This window comes from Musca domestica, unplaced genomic scaffold, assembly GCF_030504385.1.
Source record: "Musca domestica strain aabys unplaced genomic scaffold, Musca_domestica.polishedcontigs.V.1.1 30, whole genome shotgun sequence".
Lineage (NCBI taxonomy): Eukaryota > Metazoa > Arthropoda > Insecta > Diptera > Muscidae > Musca > Musca domestica.
The window spans coordinates 9,293,575-9,314,837 of record NW_026712300.1 but is presented as its reverse complement, the minus strand read 5'-3'; the positions used below and the strand labels follow the sequence as shown (position 1 = coordinate 9,314,837).

Below are 21,263 nucleotides of genomic sequence, written 5' to 3'. Positions count from 1 at the left end.
ACTTTTATAAAATGAACAAAATTGGTATCCTTCAAAAAAAAAAAAAAAAAAAAAAAAAAACAAAAAAAACAAATACATCTTAAAAACTAAATTTCTTCTGGCAAACAGCTGCTGCAATAAGGTACTACGTGTTCAAGACACAAATATTTTTGGCACTTTTGGCAAAAGTATTTGGTTTTTCTGTTTTTTTCCAGCCACACTCATGGCACCGTCCAATTCTGCAAGGACCAGATGTACCCACATCATTTATATGCAAAATCTCCGACAATCTTAGTTTTATTGATCGTGGTAAATTTGATTGGTTTTGCCGGTCCCTTATATGAGGCTCAATTAATTTCATAGCCAAATTCTCAATAAAGTTACGACGTAGTAATTTTGTGTCTGGATTATTGGCTGTATGTATCACCTGGCTATTTATGGTACTGACATTGAGCATAGCGTAGAACATAACCATGGGCCATCGCTTTGTTGCTCGAGCACAATTATAATTTGCACATAAACGATCTACGACATCGACGCCGCCCTTGGTGTCGTTGTAGCTCAAAATTATATCGGGCTTTTGAGTTTCGGCGTCGACTTTAGCATCATTGTGCATTGTACTTATAAGCAGAACATTTTTTCCTTTCCTTGGAGCATGTGACACCAATACCATGTTGTCACGAAAACCAAACATAGTGGATTTTACATTTCGACCGCGTAATATGTTGAAGTCTGTAGGAATTTATTTCTTGTTCTTCCTGATTTTTCCGACGGTTGTTAAACCTTTTTGCAGCAATGCTTCAGCTAAGGGTATACTGGTGTACCAATTATCGGTTGTGACGTTGCGACCTGTGTTGAAAATTGGTTCACATAATCTTTGAACAACAGCGAAGCCAGAATTGTCTAAATTGTATGGGCCTTCTTGTGGTTGTTTTCCGGAATAAATTTCCATATTGTATGTGTAGAACATTTTGGCGTCACAAAGGGCTTGAATTTTGATGCCATATGGATTTGGTTTGTTTGGAATATATTGCCTAAATGAGCACCTTCCCCGAAATGCTTCCAACTTCTCATCTATAGTCACAAAAGCAGATAAAGTATAATTAGCCTTACAATTGTTAACAAATTTCTCGAAGATTTCTCGAATATGGCAGATTTTGTCCAATGTTTTTCTATCTGCCCTCGTAGTACTATCATCAAACCTCAAAACTCGCAGTAAAAATCTAAATCTCTGGGCAGACATTGAAAGTCGAAATATTTCAACTGACCCGCCATCTGTACGAAACAACTCTTCTACGTTCAGATGATTAGATTTTTTAACACCAGCTAAAAGGAGCAATCCTATCAGGCAATATATTTCCTTGAAATCAGTGTCTTTGGCATATGTTTCTCTGCAATATTTATCTTTTACGGCAGCAATATATTGGTTGGTATACTTGACAATTATATGAATAATAGAGTCATCAAAAAAGTGTCTCCAAATTTCAAGAGGATCTTTTTCATGGGCTATAATCCGCTTTGGTCCTGGTAACTGTGAAACTATGTTGGCACTTTTAGTACGAACAGATTGGCGCGCTGGTTTCTTACTCCATTTTGTACTTGTGTCTTTTCCAATATAAAATAAAGAGCTATTGCATCCTGAAGGCTCTCGGTCACTCAACTCCTCTTCGCTGTCTGAATCGTGTATTTTCTCTGGTTCATAATCAATTTCGGATCCGCTATCTGAAGAACTTGTTGGTCCGTCCAAATCAAATTTTGTTTCTTGTAGAAGATCTTCAAGCTGACGCTGGAAGCTTTCATAAGACATGCTGTAAAAAAAAATATATTATAAAACACATACATACATACACATGTAAACACACAAGTACACATATATTTACAATAAAACAGCAGCAAATTATAATAAACTTAATAAAAACGTGAATAGTAAAAAAATAATTCTTGAATATTTTACTTACACAAACGGTGACTCACGGTTTCACACACCAGGGTAGAACAAAAATACACGAACTTGTGTTCACTAAGCAGTTTCGTCATGAACTGACGGTGGGGGATGTACTTAGCTACAGCTACTCGAAATCGCAACAAAAACGAATAACGGTAAAAAAGTTATACGAATTTTTTAACACAACCGGTCTCACAGACCAGTGCGTCACCATTGGCGGGTTCAACAGTCCTCGAAGTATAAAATTGTCTATAGAGGTTTCCGTTTTGGTATGTCCCCCATATAACGGTCCCACCCACTTTATGGTTCTTTGAAAAGTTTAAGAGCATTATCCAAACGGTCTTGCTGTATTTGTAGTTTAAAGTTAAACACGTTTGAATTTCGACTTTTTGTATAAACATGTTTTCCTAACCCAATGTGGGAAAGTATTAAAATTTATTTTATAAGAATTTCATTATATTCTAACGTAAGCAAGTTAATTTAATGAATAGTAAACATTGTCAAATAAGATTTTTAAAAATAAAAGTTCACTTGTTAGTACACTCAAAGTGTACTTTATCTAAATGTGTCCAAAACCACTTGCTTATATCAGACATACTTCTTGATTGATCTTATTGATTGATTGATCTACTCTATTTATCTATTTTACAATATTTGTCTATAAAATTTTAAAAGTTATCTATTTTTGATTTTGGTCATAAGGTTTTATAATAATTACATCATTCGTTACTAATTCTAGGTATACTGACTAGGTAAATTATTAATTTATTGCTAGTGGCAATTTTTACATAAGACAATTCTATTGCTTTATCTAAATTTACAAATGGAATTGAAACTTCTTCAGATCTTTCCTTGATTATTTCAATTTCATTGTTTGATAATTTAAAGGATTTAATATAATAATTTGTTTGCCCAGTTTAAAGCGTATTGAATGTATATTAGATACTAGTTAATTTTTTCTATGGATATATTTTATGACAACTTATTATACATTATTATACTTGTTATACATTATTAATCTGTTATACATTATTAATTATACCCTCCATCATACTATGGAGGGTACATTAATTTTGTCATTCCGTTCGTAACTCTTCGAAATACTCATGTCAGACCCAACAAAGTATATATATTCTTGATCAACATAAAATTCTAAGAGGATTTAGCCATGCCCCTCTGTGTGTCTGTCTGTCCGTCTGTGTGTCTGTCTGACTGTTGTAATCACGCTATCTTTCGAACGGATTAAGATAGAAGGCTAAACATTTCCACACATGTTTATTTTGCCAGTAGGCAGTTTAATTTCGTAAATGGGTCGTGTAGGCCCACGTTTTCATATAGCCCCCATATAACGGTACCTCCCGATATTCGGTATTTTGATGATTTTAGAGACATTTTTCACCGGAATTGGTTTAAATTTGGCATTTAAAGTTCAAAATGCATACTACAGCCTATGAAAGAAAATTGTCTGTGCAGGTCCACGTCTTCGTATATACACAATATAACGGTACCTCCCTATATTCGGTATTTGATGATTTTAGCTGCATTATTCACCGGATTTTTTTATTCAACTTTCGCAATTGAGTCTTGTAATGGCTTATGACAAAGTTGCCTATGCAGGTCTACGCCGTCGTATAGACCCTAATATAACAGCTACATTCGGTATTCAAGGTTATGCCCAGCCGAACTTACAGCTTTTTTACTTGTTGTTATTAGAAGAAGTGGTAAATGGTCCGTGTAGATTTTCATTTTGGCTGAAGCGTATTGGTAATTTTGAAGAGTTGGAGACCAAAAAAATAATAGGTCGGTCGTCTTCCGCCAAACGCGTATTTATACGCGTCAGTGGTCAGATGAAATTCTTTGTTAAAGTCCGGATTTGCTAACAAAACATTCTCCGATTTAAGATCACCTTTCAATTGTATCAATTGCTTCCACCGTAGGATTTAATTTAATTTTACTATATAAGATAGTTATATGATGAGGATAGGATATGAGGTCGTATTATGAGTATCCTGTGATCCAAAAGTTCATTGATTTGAATTCCCACCTCGTCTTTCAGATGTGTGAGATAAGGATAATATATTGAATAAATCGGGTTTTCTTCTTTTGCTTAAAATTCACCAACAGCGGATGCGGTGTACGTTAAATTTTCATTGGGATCACGAATAGGTTTCTATATTTCTTGACCAAATTGCCGAGTTGAAGTCTTTGTCCGTCATTCATGTGGTCGTTCCTGATATTAATAGTATTAATTGATGATATTAATAGTATGAACTGAGACGTTAGCTGCTTTATTCATTTTTATACCCTCCACCATTCTATGGAGGGTTCATAAATTTTGTCATTCAGTTTGTAACTCCTCGAAATATTTATAAGTAACCCTACAAAGTATATATATTCTGGATACAAATTCTAAGACGATCTAGCGATGTCCGTATATCTGTCTGTCCGTTTGTCTGTCGTAATCACGAAATCTTTCGAACAAATTGAGATAGAAAGCTAAAATTTTGCATACATGCATAGTGCCATGTCAGTCCACGTTTTCGTATAGCCCCTATATAACGGTACGTGCCGATATTCGTTATTTTATGAATTTAGCGACATTATTCACAGGAATTGTTTCAAATTTTGCATTTGAAGTTCGTAATGGGTACTATATCCTAAGACAAAAAATTTCGTAAGCAGGTTCATGTCTTCGTATAGTCTCCATATAGGTTAGGTTGAAAAGAGGGGCGAAATAAATTTGATTCCATAGGGATATGTTGGCGTTTTTTTGCCCATGTCTTTAACACTAGACGTGACTACGTTTGTTGTTGCTAATCTCCTGCCTGTTTTGGCGAAAGAGCTTGCTATCTCGTTATCTCTAACTCCCTATGAACTGGTACACATATAATGCCTACTAAGCCGTGTTGAAAGTAGTTGTTGATTGAATTTATGCATTCCAATACAGTTTTTGAGGTTACTGTTTTGGATGTCATACTTTCAAAATAAGGCCTTGCATTTCGTCTGTATTCACCTGGAAATTCCTTTAGAATTTAATAAGATTTCCGAGAAGTGCATGAAAAGTTTTAACGTTAGGCGAAAAGGAAACACAATTGCTTTGCTAAATTTTTATCAAAGAGTTTAATAAAAGTATGATGTGTAATTCTTGTCTGTTCAGCGATAAAGGGAGCGAAAAAATATAATTTTTAATTAAATGAGATTGAATATAATTTTTGTTAGGTCCGGTGTGAGCCAATATTCTTAAAATTTGTCCTGTGCTCGTCATACTAACAAAATAAGGCTTTGCATTTCATCTGTATTCACATGGAAATTCCTTTGGAATTTAATAGGCTTTTGATGCCTAGCGCTTCAATTGAATGGACTTTTGATAGAAAATTGGTTGTTATTTCTGGGACTGTTAATATAATTTACAGTCTTAGTCCGTATTGAGGCCTCCACATCCATGGGTTCATGACGGGGTTGTGGTTTTGGAGCGGATGGTCTTGCGGGTTGTAAAAAATTATAATGACCTTGCGCCGTTGTATTGTAGTAATTCATAAGACGAAAATTGTTGTCAAAATGTTGGTTATTTTGTTACGCATACGCACGAATGAGCCAGTGTGTGACATTCGGGCGATGTTCCATTCGCTGTGGTTACTGAGACATGATACTGTGTTTATTGATTTTCTGACTAGAAAAATCAGTCCTTACACTTTGATTCTGAATTTTATGGTGAGGTTCAAGGGTTGTGGAAGGTCTCTTGGTTCATTCATCACTGAGTGAATGGACATTTTTCATTTAAGACCTCGAATGAAAATACACAGGGCCTTGTGTTTAAAGGTACGTGCTAGGATATCTAGTGAATCCCACCTAATATCGAAACAAGCGAACTTTGTCCTTTAAGACCTCGAATGAAAGTACTCAGGGCCTTGTTTTTAAAGGTACGTGCTAGGATGTCTAGTGAATCTAACCCAATATTTAAACAACCGAACTTATTCGTAATAAGTGATTGTTGTGAATTCACCTCTTTAGAAAGTCCTCAATTTGACATTGTTCGGAACAGATCCGGGCAATAGTTTGCTGTAATTGCCTATTCTGTTCTTCAGTATTTTGATTGTTCATAACCGCGGGCCTTGTGTTTGTAGCCGGATTAGACATTTTCCTATTCTACTTGTTACTTATAATTTTTTTTTCCTTCAGTTTTTCTCATTTTTATACCCTCCACCATAGTATGGAGGGTATATAAAGTTTGTCATTCCGTTTGTAACACCTCGAAATACACATCATAGACCACACCAAGTATATATATATTCTTGATCAGCATTAAATTATATGTCGATTTAGCGATGTCCGTCCGTCCGTCCGTCTGTGGAAACCACTCTAGCTTCCGAACGAATTTGAAGTATGTTGATAGAATTTTACACAAATGTATATTATGTCTGCAGGACTTTTGGTATTGAAAATGGGCCAGGTAGTTCCACGTTTTGGTATAGCCCCATATAACGGAACCTCCCGATATTCCGTATTTTGATGATTTTGGCGACAATATTCATCAGAATTCTTTCAAATTTTGTGTTTGATGTACGTAATGGGTGCTACAACCTATGACAGCAGATTGTTTGTATAACGGTACCTCCCGATATTCGGGATTTGATAGTTTTAGAGCCATTATTCACCGGAATTGTTTCAAGTTTGGTATTTGAAGTTCATAATGGATACTACAGCCCAAGAAAGAAAATTGTCTGTGCGGGTCCACGTCCTCGTATAGCCCCTCATATAACGGTACCTCCCGATATTCTGTATTTTGATGATTTTAGCGACATTATTCAGCGGAATTGTTTCAAATTTTGTATTTGAAATTCGCAATGAATACTACAGCCTTAGACAGAAAATTTTCTGTGCAGGTCCACGTCTTCGTACAGCCCCCATAAAACGGTACCTCTCGATATTTTCCTAAGTTTCGCATTTGAATATTGTAATGGCTTATGACAAAAATTACCTATGCAGATCCATGTCGTCGTATTGACCCTAATATAAAAGATACATTCTGTATTTCTAAGATTTTAACAGAATTTTTAACGGATTTTATTGTTTTTAGAATTGTTTTTAAGAAAGTTCGTCCCTGCTGAACTTATAGCTTTTTACTTGTTTTTTTATTTGTTGTCGCTTTATTTTTCTTACAACTTATCCATTTTAAACTTCTTTTTAATCTTCTTCCTACATATACTTTTGCTCAATTTTATAATTTTATTTTTTTAAAACGTATTTCTCAATATTTGTGTTTTTTTTTGCTTCTTCACTTTTTAAAAATCTTCTTTTGCTTTCACTTATTTCAGAGCAAAATAACGCCTCCATTCACTCCATTTTCCTTCGGTACTGGGAGGATTGACGCTTACTGCAGTCAGTCCTTGACGTGGCCTGTGCTTGTATTCTATTAGAGCCTGTCTTTTGGTTGAAGCCTGTGGGGTCCTTGATGTTGAAGCCTGTAGGGTTCTTGATGTTGAGCGAACGAGCTTGAACAAGGTCGGATGACTGTTTGAAAAATAATTTTCATCAACATGTTTAAGTCGGCATGTGCGCCTTTTTTAACCATAACATCACATAAACATAAAGTTATGAATTTTAGTACTGGGATCACTGTGAATGCGCAAATTTGTTCTGTGCAGTCTGGATTTAGATTTCGAATACTATCCAGAAAACGAGGATATTTGAAAATTGTTTCAATAAAAGTAAGGGAAGATAAGGGAGATATCGAAGAAAGTATGGGACAAGTCGAATTCTACATTCTAGGACTTGTCATTTACACGTAAAGTTGGGCTCTTGCGTCAGCTTATTGCCATACTGTGCACAAGTTGCCATGCCCATTGACCGACGAATAAATTGAAACACGCCGATGATAATGGACATCGAAATTTCTTGAAACAAAATCACAAATCACAAATGGCTCTTTAACGTCAACTGCCGCTCTGGAATTGAGTAACTTTACTTGGGCGTACTTCGAAAATGTATCTATAGCAGTAAGTATTGGTTTCTTTTCCGTTAAATATATGTTAATATGAACGATCTCTCCTGGAAACTGTGGTATTGGCGTTTCTCCTAATTCAATTTTATTCGGGTGTCTATCATACTTATTTTCCTTGCAGATTTTGCAAGTCTTGACCACCTTTTTGATTTTTGAGTGCATTTCTGGAAAATAATATTGTGGCAATATTTGAATCCTGTTTTCCGCGCTGTTTCGGTGTGCTCTGATATGTTCATTTATAATTACTTCTTCTTGTTCGTCGATGGTCTTGAGGTCAGTTACTAATGTTCTAGAGTATTTTACTTTATACCGTGAGAAGTTTTCACGAAATACTTTTTGCAGTCTTTCAGGAATATGATCTGTTGTTTAATGCAGTTCGTACCAGATGGGTTCAAATACTTTTTTAAAATTTCAATGAGATTGTCCGTTGTGATATTTGGTTCGTTTATTCTATGTCGATGGATTGTTGGAAAAACAATTTCAAAATTGTAAGAATGGTGTTTACCTTCAGACGACAAGATAATCTGATTTTTAAAGGCATTTATCGGTACGTCGGTAAATTGAATTAAATTGTGCGAAGAGCTTTCGTCACTATGTTGTGTAGAAGTAATAGAGTCTACCTGTGAATAGCATTATATGTGAGCTGTAGAAAAACGTGGACCTAAATATTCAATGTTCCGCCACCGGAGCTGGAAACCATTATAACCTACAAGTTTCAATTTTTAGACAGATCTGAAAACATCTGGAGAAAATCATAAAAATGCCGCTTATCGAGAGATATCGTTATATGGCGGCTATAATAAGTTCTATACATTCCACCACAACTTTACAATTCCTATCAATAACGGATCCTGATTGGCACACTGGCATCTCCTCGACAACTTACTTGGCGGATATCGTTGTGAGCGGATCAACGGTGGACATTGATTGTTGTCGGTTTGCTCAATATATTATCCCTATCTCACACATCTGAAATACGAGGTGGGAATTCAAATCAATGAACTTTTGGATCACAGGATACTCATAATACGACCTCATATCCTATCCCATCATATAACTCTCCTATCTAGTAAAATTAAAATAAATCCTACGGTGAAAGCAATTGATACAATTGAAAAGTGATCTTAAATCGGAGAATGTTTTGTTAGCAAATCCGGACTTTAACAAAGAATTTCATCTGACCACTGACGCTTATAAATACGCGTTTGGCGGAAAACGATCGACCTATTATTTTTTTGTCTCCAACTCTTCAAAATTACCAATACGCTTCAGCCAAAATGAAAATCTACACGGTCCATTTACCACTTCTTTTCATAACAACAAGTAAAAAAGCTGTAAGTTCGGCTGGGCATAACCTTGAATACCGAATGTAGCTGTTATATTAGGGTCTATACGACGGCGTAGACCTGTATAGGCAACTTTTGTCATAAGCCATTACAAGACTCATCTGCGAAACATGAATAAAAAAATCCCGTGAATAATGCAGCTAAAATCATCAAATACCGAATATAGGGATGTACCGTTATATTGTGTATATACAAAGACGTGGACCTGCACAGACAATTTTATTTCAAAATTTTACAACACCACCATCAAAATAGTAGATAAAACTTATAATTTCTTTGAAACAACACACCTACAACCCTTACCCGCAATTCTTCAGCCTAGATTATCCGAACCAAACATCAAAGAAACCATATCTTTGGAAATGGTAAAAGAACTCCAAGTTATAAACACAAAATCCATATAACTGCTAACATCATACCATAAGTGGGGATTTTCATTCAACATTGGTTCGTCTTCAATAGCAATTGTGATTGTTGCGTTTATAATTCTACAAAAAATTGCATGCTCCCAGAAAAAGAAAATTGTTATTTCAGCACACATAATTAAAACAAATTCCGCAACGCACGCATATCTGCCTGAACTGTCTGAAATAAGATCAGCTGGGATTAATAGAATCTCTAAGATCCCATATTTTTAACCGAACGAGAACGCTCGGCATTAAAGGGGGAGGTGTTAATCCATAATTATTGAAGACACACGCCACTCTTGTTAACTCATAATTCTCGAACACACACGCCACTGTTGTTAACTCATTATTATCGTTGCACATGCCACTGTGTCATCGAATCAACAACACCACCATCTACAAAATATGAAATATGTCAAGCAAGTAAAAACAAAGTAAAATGTGAAAGACTCTTTAGAATACCAACCATACAAATTTGTTAATGTAAGCATAATTATAAGACCACTGTATGACCATTTTTTAAATAAAGAAATCAGTTTATTAGTGAGACTCAAAAAACTGGATACTACAGCCCAAGAAAGAAAATTGTCTGTGCGGGTCCACGTCCTCGTATAGCCCCTCATATAACGGTACCTCCCGATATTCTGTATTTTGATGATTTTAGCGACATTATTCAGCGGAATTGTTTCAAATTTTGTATTTGAAATTCGCAATGAATACTACAGCCTTAGACAGAAAATTTTCTGTGCAGGTCCACGTCTTCGTACAGCCCCCATAAAACGGTACCTCTCGATATTTTCCTAAGTTTCGCATTTGAATATTGTAATGGCTTATGACAAAAATTACCTATGCAGATCCATGTCGTCGTATTGACCCTAATATAAAAGATACATTCTGTATTTCTAAGATTTTAACAGAATTTTTAACGGATTTTATTGTTTTTAGAATTGTTTTTAAGAAAGTTCGTCCCTGCTGAACTTATAGCTTTTTTACTTGTTTTTTTATTTGTTGTCGCTTTATTTTTCTTACAACTTATCCATTTTAAACTTCTTTTTAATCTTCTTCCTACATATACTTTTGCTCAATTTTATAATTTTATTTTTTTAAAACGTATTTCTCAATATTTGTGTTTTTTTTTGCTTCTTCACTTTTTAAAAATCTTCTTTTGCTTTCACTTATTTCAGAGCAAAATAACGCCTCCATTCACTCCATTTTCCTTCGGTACTGGGAGGATTGACGCTTACTGCAGTCAGTCCTTGACGTGGCCTGTGCTTGTATTCTATTAGAGCCTGTCTTTTGGTTGAAGCCTGTGGGGTCCTTGATGTTGAAGCCTGTAGGGTTCTTGATGTTGAGCGAACGAGCTTGAACAAGGTCGGATGACTGTTTGAAAAATAATTTTCATCAACATGTTTAAGTCGGCATGTGCGCCTTTTTTAACCATAACATCACATAAACATAAAGTTATGAATTTTAGTACTGGGATCACTGTGAATGCGCAAATTTGTTCTGTGCAGTCTGGATTTAGATTTCGAATACTATCCAGAAAACGAGGATATTTGAAAATTGTTTCAATAAAAGTAAGGGAAGATAAGGGAGATATCGAAGAAAGTATGGGACAAGTCGAATTCTACATTCTAGGACTTGTCATTTACACGTAAAGTTGGGCTCTTGCGTCAGCTTATTGCCATACTGTGCACAAGTTGCCATGCCCATTGACCGACGAATAAATTGAAACACGCCGATGATAATGGACATCGAAATTTCTTGAAACAAAATCACAAATCACAAATGGCTCTTTAACGTCAACTGCCGCTCTGGAATTGAGTAACTTTACTTGGGCGTACTTCGAAAATGTATCTATAGCAGTAAGTATTGGTTTCTTTTCCGTTAAATATATGTTAATATGAACGATCTCTCCTGGAAACTGTGGTATTGGCGTTTCTCCTAATTCAATTTTATTCGGGTGTCTATCATACTTATTTTCCTTGCAGATTTTGCAAGTCTTGACCACCTTTTTGATTTTTGAGTGCATTTCTGGAAAATAATATTGTGGCAATATTTGAATCCTGTTTTCCGCGCTGTTTCGGTGTGCTCTGATATGTTCATTTATAATTACTTCTTCTTGTTCGTCGATGGTCTTGAGGTCAGTTACTAATGTTCTAGAGTATTTTACTTTATACCGTGAGAAGTTTTCACGAAATACTTTTTGCAGTCTTTCAGGAATATGATCTGTTGTTTAATGCAGTTCGTACCAGATGGGTTCAAATACTTTTTTAAAATTTCAATGAGATTGTCCGTTGTGATATTTGGTTCGTTTATTCTATGTCGATGGATTGTTGGAAAAACAATTTCAAAATTGTAAGAATGGTGTTTACCTTCAGACGACAAGATAATCTGATTTTTAAAGGCATTTATCGGTACGTCGGTAAATTGAATTAAATTGTGCGAAGAGCTTTCGTCACTATGTTGTGTAGAAGTAATAGAGTCTACCTGTGAATAGCATTATATGTGAGCTGTAGAAAAACGTGGACCTAAATATTCAATGTTCCGCCACCGGAGCTGGAAACCATTATAACCTACAAGTTTCAATTTTTAGACAGATCTGAAAACATCTGGAGAAAATCATAAAAATGCCGCTTATCGAGAGATATCGTTATATGGCGGCTATAATAAGTTCTATACATTCCACCACAACTTTACAATTCCTATCAATAACGGATCCTGATTGGCACACTGGCATCTCCTCGACAACTTACTTGGCGGATATCGTTGTGAGCGGATCAACGGTGGACATTGATTGTTGTCGGTTTGCTCAATATATTATCCCTATCTCACACATCTGAAATACGAGGTGGGAATTCAAATCAATGAACTTTTGGATCACAGGATACTCATAATACGACCTCATATCCTATCCCATCATATAACTCTCCTATCTAGTAAAATTAAAATAAATCCTACGGTGAAAGCAATTGATACAATTGAAAAGTGATCTTAAATCGGAGAATGTTTTGTTAGCAAATCCGGACTTTAACAAAGAATTTCATCTGACCACTGACGCTTATAAATACGCGTTTGGCGGAAAACGATCGACCTATTATTTTTTTGTCTCCAACTCTTCAAAATTACCAATACGCTTCAGCCAAAATGAAAATCTACACGGTCCATTTACCACTTCTTTTCATAACAACAAGTAAAAAAGCTGTAAGTTCGGCTGGGCATAACCTTGAATACCGAATGTAGCTGTTATATTAGGGTCTATACGACGGCGTAGACCTGTATAGGCAACTTTTGTCATAAGCCATTACAAGACTCATCTGCGAAACATGAATAAAAAAATCCCGTGAATAATGCAGCTAAAATCATCAAATACCGAATATAGGGATGTACCGTTATATTGTGTATATACAAAGACGTGGACCTGCACAGACAATTTTATTTCAAAATTTTACAACACCACCATCAAAATAGTAGATAAAACTTATAATTTCTTTGAAACAACACACCTACAACCCTTACCCGCAATTCTTCAGCCTAGATTATCCGAACCAAACATCAAAGAAACCATATCTTTGGAAATGGTAAAAGAACTCCAAGTTATAAACACAAAATCCATATAACTGCTAACATCATACCATAAGTGGGGATTTTCATTCAACATTGGTTCGTCTTCAATAGCAATTGTGATTGTTGCGTTTATAATTCTACAAAAAATTGCATGCTCCCAGAAAAAGAAAATTGTTATTTCAGCACACATAATTAAAACAAATTCCGCAACGCACGCATATCTGCCTGAACTGTCTGAAATAAGATCAGCTGGGATTAATAGAATCTCTAAGATCCCATATTTTTAACCGAACGAGAACGCTCGGCATTAAAGGGGGAGGTGTTAATCCATAATTATTGAAGACACACGCCACTCTTGTTAACTCATAATTCTCGAACACACACGCCACTGTTGTTAATTCATTATTATCGTTGCACATGCCACTGTGTCATCGAATCAACAACACCACCATCTACAAAATATGAAATATGTCAAGCAAGTAAAAACAAAGTAAAATGTGAAAGACTCTTTAGAATACCAACCATACAAATTTGTTAATGTAAGCATAATTATAAGACCACTGTATGACCATTTTTTAAATAAAGAAATCAGTTTATTAGTGAGACTCAAAAAACTGGTTTGCTTTAAATAACAAATATATATATATATATATATATATATATATATATATATATATATATATATATATATATATATATATATATATATATATATATATATATATATATATATATATATATATATATATATATATATATATATATATATATATATATATATATATATATATATATATATATATATATATATATATCCGCCAAGTGAGTTGTCGAGGAGATGCCAGTGTGCCAATCAGGATCCGTTATTGATAGGAATTGTATAGAAGTTGTGGTGGAACGTATAGAACTTATTATAGCGGAACATTGAATATTTAGGTCCACGTTTTCTTACAGCGCACATATATATTTTGTTAATCCAAGTCACATTTACCAACGAAATTGTTTCAAATTTGATATATAAGAAGATTTGTTAACCCGCCAATGGTGACGCTAATTTGACTTTGACTAATGGTGACGCCGGTCTCATGCACCGGGGTTTTCAACTGAAGTTTTTTCGAAACGTATGACTAATAGTTAATATTTTTTTTTTATTATTTATCCACTTTGACAATAAAATAAAGATATTTAATAATTTTAAACTCTTTTATTTCAATATTAAAGCTCACAGACATTTTGAAATAGAGCATTAAAAATAACGATGTTTTAGCAATTAATTTTTTAAAATTAAGAAAAAATAAAAAAATCATATATTAATTCAAGAAAATAATGTTAATTAGTCTTTCGATAATAGGAACTTTTATAAAATGAACAAAATTGGTATCCTTCCAAAAAAAAAAAAAAAACAAAAAAACAAATACATCTTAAAAACTAAATTTCTTCTGGCAAACAGCTGCTGCAATAAGGTACTACGTGTTCAAGACACAAATATTTTTGGCACTTTTGGCAAAAGTATTTGGTTTTTCTGTTTTTTTCCAGCCACACTCATGGCACCGTCCAATTCTGCAAGGACCAGATGTACCCACATCATTTATATGCAAAATCTCCGACAATCTTAGTTTTATTGATCGTGGTAAATTTGATTGGTTTTGCCGGTCCCTTATATGAGGCTCAATTAATTTCATAGCCAAATTCTCAATAAAGTTACGACGTAGTAATTTTGTGTCTGGATTATTGGCTGTATGTATCACCTGGCTATTTATGGTACTGACATTGAGCATAGCGTAGAAGATAACCATAGGCCATCGCTTTGTTGCTCGAGCACAATTATAATTTGCACATAAACGATCTACGACATCGACGCCGCCCTTGGTGTCGTTGTAGCTCAAAATTATATCGGGCTTTTGAGTTTCGGCGTCGACTTTAGCATCATTGTGCATTGTACTTATAAGCAGAACATTTTTTCCTTTCCTTGGAGCATGTGACACCAATACCATGTTGTCACGAAAACCAAACATAGTGGATTTTACATTTCGACCGCGTAATATGTTGAAGTCTGTAGGAATTTATTTCTTGTTCTTCCTGATTTTTCCGACGGTTGTTAAACCTTTTTGCAGCAATGCTTCAGCTAAGGGTATACTGGTGTACCAATTATCGGTTGTGACGTTGCGACCTGTGTTGAAAATTGGTTCACATAATCTTTGAACAACAGCGAAGCCAGAATTGTCTAAATTGTATGGGCCTTCTTGTGGTTGTTTTCCGGAATAAATTTCCATATTGTATGTGTAGAACATTTTGGCGTCACAAAGGGCTTGAATTTTGATGCCATATGGATTTGGTTTGTTTGGAATATATTGCCTAAATGAGCACCTTCCCCGAAATGCTTCCAACTTCTCATCTATAGTCACAAAAGCAGATAAAGTATAATTAGCCTTACAATTGTTAACAAATTTCTCGAAGATTTCTCGAATATGGCAGATTTTGTCCAATGTTTTCTATCTGCCCTCGTAGTACTATCATCAAACCTCAAAACTCGCAGTAAAAATCTAAATCTCTGGGCAGACATTGAAAGTCGAAATATTTCAACTGACCCGCCATCTGTACGAAACAACTCTTCTACGTTCAGATGATTAGATTTTTTAACACCAGCTAAAAGGAGCAATCCTATCAGGCAATATATTTCCTTGAAATCAGTGTCTTTGGCATATGTTTCTCTGCAATATTTATCTTTTACGGCAGCAATATATTGGTTGGTATACTTGACAATTATATGAATAATAGAGTCATCAAAAAAGTGTCTCCAAATTTCAAGAGGATCTTTTTCATGGGCTATAATCCGCTTTGGTCCTGGTAACTGTGAAACTATGTTGGCACTTTTAGTACGAACAGATTGGCGCGCTGGTTTCTTACTCCATTTTGTACTTGTGTCTTTTCCAATATAAAATAAAGAGCTATTGCATCCTGAAGGCTCTCGGTCACTCAACTCCTCTTCGCTGTCTGAATCGTGTATTTTCTCTGGTTCATAATCAATTTCGGATCCGCTATCTGAAGAACTTGTTGGTCCGTCCAAATCAAATTTTGTTTCTTGTAGAAGATCTTCAAGCTGACGCTGGAAGCTTTCATAAGACATGCTGTAAAAAAAATATATTATAAAACACATACATACATACACATGTAAACACACAAGTACACATATATTTACAATAAAACAGCAACAAATTATAATAAACTTAATAAAAACGTGAATAGTAAAAAAATAATTCTTGAATATTTTACTTACACAAACGGTGACTCACGGTTTCACACACCAGGGTAGAACAAAAATACACGAACTTGTGTTCACTAAGCAGTTTCGTCATGAACTGACGGTGGGGGATGTACTTAGCTACAGCTACTCGAAATCGCAACAAAAACGAATAACGGTAAAAAAAGTTATACGAATTTTTTAACACAACCGGTCTCACAGACCAGTGCGTCACCATTGGCGGGTTCAACAGTCCTCGAAGTATAAAATTGTCTATAGAGGTTTCCGTTTTGGTATGTCCCCCATATAACGGTCCCACCCACTTTATGGTTCTTTGAAAAGTTTAAGAGCATTATCCAAACGGTCTTGCTGTATTTGTAGTTTAAAGTTAAACACGTTTGAATTTCGACTTTTTGTATAAACATGTTTTCCTAACCCAATGTGGGAAAGTATTAAAATTTATTTTATAAGAATTTCATTATATTCTAACGTAAGCAAGTTAATTTAATGAATAGTAAACATTGTCAAATAAGATTTTTAAAAATAAAAGTTCACTTGTTAGTACACTCAAAGTGTACTTTATCTAAATGTGTCCAAAACCACTTGCTTATATCAGACATACTTCTTGATTGATCTTATTGATTGATTGATCTACTCTATTTATCTATTTTACAATATTTGTCTATAAAATTTTAAAAGTTATCTATTTTTGATTTTGGTCATAAGGTTTTATAATAATTACATCATTCGTTACTAATTCTAGGTATACTGACTAGGTAAATTATTAATTTATTGCTAGTGGCAATTTTTACATAAGACAATTCTATTGCTTTATCTAAATTTACAAATGGAATTGAAACTTCTTCAGATCTTTCCTTGATTATTTCAATTTCATTGTTTGATAATTTAAAGGATTTAATATAATAATTTGTTTGCCCAGTTTAAAGCGTATTGAATGTATATTAGATACTAGTTAATTTTTTCTATGGATATATTTTATGACAACTTATTATACATTATTATACTTGTTATACATTATTAATCTGTTATACATTATTAATTATACCCTCCATCATACTATGGAGGGTACATTAATTTTGTCATTCCGTTCGTAACTCTTCGAAATACTCATGTCAGACCCAACAAAGTATATATATTCTTGATCAACATAAAATTCTAAGAGGATTTAGCCATGCCCCTCTGTGTGTCTGTCTGTCCGTCTGTGTGTCTGTCTGACTGTTGTAATCACGCTATCTTTCGAACGGATTAAGATAGAAGGCTAAACATTTCCACACATGTTTATTTTGCCAGTAGGCAGTTTAATTTCGTAAATGGGTCGTGTAGGCCCACGTTTTCATATAGCCCCCATATAACGGTACCTCCCGATATTCGGTATTTTGATGATTTTAGAGACATTTTTCACCGGAATTGGTTTAAATTTGGCATTTAAAGTTCAAAATGCATACTACAGCCTATGAAAGAAAATTGTCTGTGCAGGTCCACGTCTTCGTATATACACAATATAACGGTACCTCCCTATATTCGGTATTTGATGATTTTAGCTGCATTATTCACCGGATTTTTTTATTCAACTTTCGCAATTGAGTCTTGTAATGGCTTATGACAAAGTTGCCTATGCAGGTCTACGCCGTCGTATAGACCCTAATATAACAGCTACATTCGGTATTCAAGGTTATGCCCAGCCGAACTTACAGCTTTTTTACTTGTTGTTATTAGAAGAAGTGGTAAATGGACCGTGTAGATTTTCATTTTGGCTGAACCGTATTGGTAATTTTGAAGAGTTGGAGACCAAAAAAATTATAGGTCGGTCGTCTTCCGCCAAACGCGTATTTATACGCGTCAGTGGTCAGATGAAATTCTTTGTTAAAGTCCGGATTTGCTAACAAAACATTCTCCGATTTAAGATCACCTTTCAATTGTATCAATTGCTTCCACCGTAGGATTTAATTTAATTTTACTATATAGGATAGTTATATGATGAGGATAGGATATGAGGTCGTATTATGAGTATCCTGTGATCCAAAAGTTCATTGATTTGAATTCCCACCTCGTCTTTCAGATGTGTGAGATAAGGATAATATATTGAATAAATCGGGTTTTCTTCTTTTGCTTAAAATTCACCAACAGCGGATGCGGTGTACGTTAAATTTTCATTGGGATCACGAATAGGTTTCTATATTTCTTGACCAAATTGCCGAGTTGAAGTCTTTGTCCGTCATTCATGTGGTCGTTCCTGATATTAATAGTATTAATTGATGATATTAATAGTATGAACTGAGACGTTAGCTGCTTTATTCATTTTTATACCCTCCACCATTCTATGGAGGGTTCATAAATTTTGTCATTCAGTTTGTAACTCCTCGAAATATTTATAAGTAACCCTACAAAGTATATATATTCTGGATACAAATTCTAAGACTATCTAGCGATGTCCGTATATCTGTCTGTCCGTTTGTCTGTTGTAATCACGAAATCTTTCGAACAAATTGAGATAGAAAGCTAAAATTTTGCATACATGCATAGTGCCATGTCAGTCCACGTTTTCGTATAGCCCCTATATAACGGTACGTGCCGATATTCGTTATTTTTATGAATTTAGCGACATTATTCACAGGAATTGTTTCAAATTTTGCATTTGAAGTTCGTAATGGGTACTATATCCTATGACAAAAAATTTCGTAAGCAGGTTCATGTCTTCGTATAGTCTCCATATAGGTTAGGTTGAAAAGAGGGGCGAAATAAATTTGATTCCATAGGGATATGTTGGCGTTTTTTTGCCCATGTCTTTAACACTAGACGTGACTACGTTTGTTGTTGCTAATCTCCTGCCTGTTTTGGCGAAAGAGCTTGCTATCTCGTTATCTCTAACTCCCTATGAACTGGTACACATATAATGCGTACTAGGCCGTGTTGAAAGTAGTTGTTGATTGAATTTATGCATTCCGTTACAGTTTTTGAGGTTACTGTTTTGGATGTCATACTTTCAAAATAAGGCCTTGCATTTCGTCTGTATTCACCTGGAAATTCCTTTAGAATTTAATAAGATTTCCGAGAAGTGCATGAAAAGTTTTAACGTTAGGCGAAAAGGAAACACAATTGCTTTGCTAAATTTTTATCAAAGAGTTTAATAAAAGTATGATGTGTAATTCTTGTCTGTTCAGCGATAAAGGGAGCGAAAAAATATAATTTTTAATTAAATGAGATTGAATATAATTTTTGTTAGGTCCGGTGTGAGCCAATATTCTTAAAATTTGTCCTGTGCTCGTCATACTAACAAAATAAGGCTTTGCATTTCATCTGTATTCACATGGAAATTCCTTTGGAATTTAATAGGCTTTTGATGCCTAGCGCTTCAATTGAATGGACTTTTGATAGAAAATTGGTTGTTATTTCTGGGACTGTTAATATAATTTACAGTCTTAGTCCGTATTGAGGCCTCCACATCCATGGGTTCATGACGGGGTTGTGGTTTTGGAGCGGATGGTCTTGCGGGTTGTAAAAAATTATAATGACCTTGCGCCGTTGTATTGTAGTAATTCATAAGACGAAAATTGTTGTCAAAATGTTGGTTATTTTGTTACGCATACGCACGAATGAGCCAGTGTGTGACATTCGGGCGATGTTCCATTCGCTGTGGTTACTGAGACATGATACTGTGTTTATTGATTTTCTGACTAGAAAAATCAGTCCTTACACTTTGATTCTGAATTTTATGGTGAGGTTCAAGGGTTGTGGAAGGTCTCTTGGTTCATTCATCACTGAGTGAATGGACATTTTTCATTTAAGACCTCGAATGAAAATACACAGGGCCTTGTGTTTAAAGGTACGTGCTAGGATATCTAGTGAATCCCACCTAATATCGAAACAAGCGAACTTTGTCCTTTAAGACCTCGAATGAAAGTACTCAGGGCCTTGTTTTTAAAGGTACGTGCTAGGATGTCTAGTGAATCTAACCCAATATTTAAACAACCGAACTTATTCGTAATAAGTGATTGTTGTGAATTCACCTCTTTAGAAAGTCCTCAATTTGACATTGTTCGGAACAGATCCGGGCAATAGTTTGCTGTAATTGCCTATTCTGTTCTTCAGTATTTTGATTGTTCATAACCGCGGGCCTTGTGTTTGTAGCCGGATTAGACATTTTCCTATTCTACTTGTTACTTATAATTTTTTTTTTCCTTCAGTTTTTCTCATTTTTATACCCTCCATAGTATGGAGGGTATATAAAGTTTGTCATTCCGTTTGTAACACCTCGAAATACACATCATAGACCACACCAAGTATATATATATTCTTGATCAGCATTAAATTATATGTCGATTTAGCGATGTCCGTCCGTCCGTCCGTCTGTGGAAACCACTCTAGCTTCCGAACGAATTTGAAGTATGTTGATAGAATTTTACACAAATGTATATTATGTCTGCAGGACTTTTGGTATTGAAAATGGGCCAGGTAGTTCCACGTTTTGGTATAGCCCCATATAACGGAACCTCCCGATATTCCGTATTTTGATGATTTTGGCGACAATATTCATCAGAATTCTTTCAAATTTTGTGTTTGATGTACGTAATGGGTGCTACAACCTATGACAGCAGATTGTTTGTATAACGGTACCTCCCGATATTCGGGATTTGATAGTTTTAGAGCCATTATTCACCGGAATTGTTTCAAGTTTGGTATTTGAAGTTCATAATGGATACTACAGCCCAAGAAAGAAAATTGTCTGTGCGGGTCCACGTCCTCGTATAGCCCCTCA

At 34.9% G+C, this 21,263-nt stretch overlaps 1 protein-coding gene across 1 annotated transcript; it reads right to left on the bottom strand.

Moving 5' to 3' along the window:
• Nucleotides 1-721: 721 nt before the first annotated feature.
• Nucleotides 722-15,260, bottom strand: LOC101890727 (uncharacterized). The gene is made up of 2 exons (XM_005189515.2): nt 14,825-15,260; nt 722-828 (listed from the first exon to the last, which is right to left on the bottom strand). The coding sequence occupies exons 1-2, from the start codon at nt 15,258-15,260 to the stop codon at nt 722-724; spliced, it is 543 nt and encodes a 180-aa protein (XP_005189572.2).
• Nucleotides 15,261-21,263: the final 6,003 nt, after the last annotated feature.

What these genes read in the sequence shown, in the direction of transcription:
- LOC101890727 (XM_005189515.2), bottom strand. Translation starts at nt 15,260, where the DNA reads ATGTTTGGTTTTCGTGACAACATGGTATTGGTGTCACATGCTCCAAGG. An exon ending in TTTGCATATAAATGATGTGG is followed by an intron (nt 829 to 14,824) that starts GTACATCTGGTC and finishes TTTTCAACACAG; the next exon opens with GTCGCAACGTCACAACCGAT.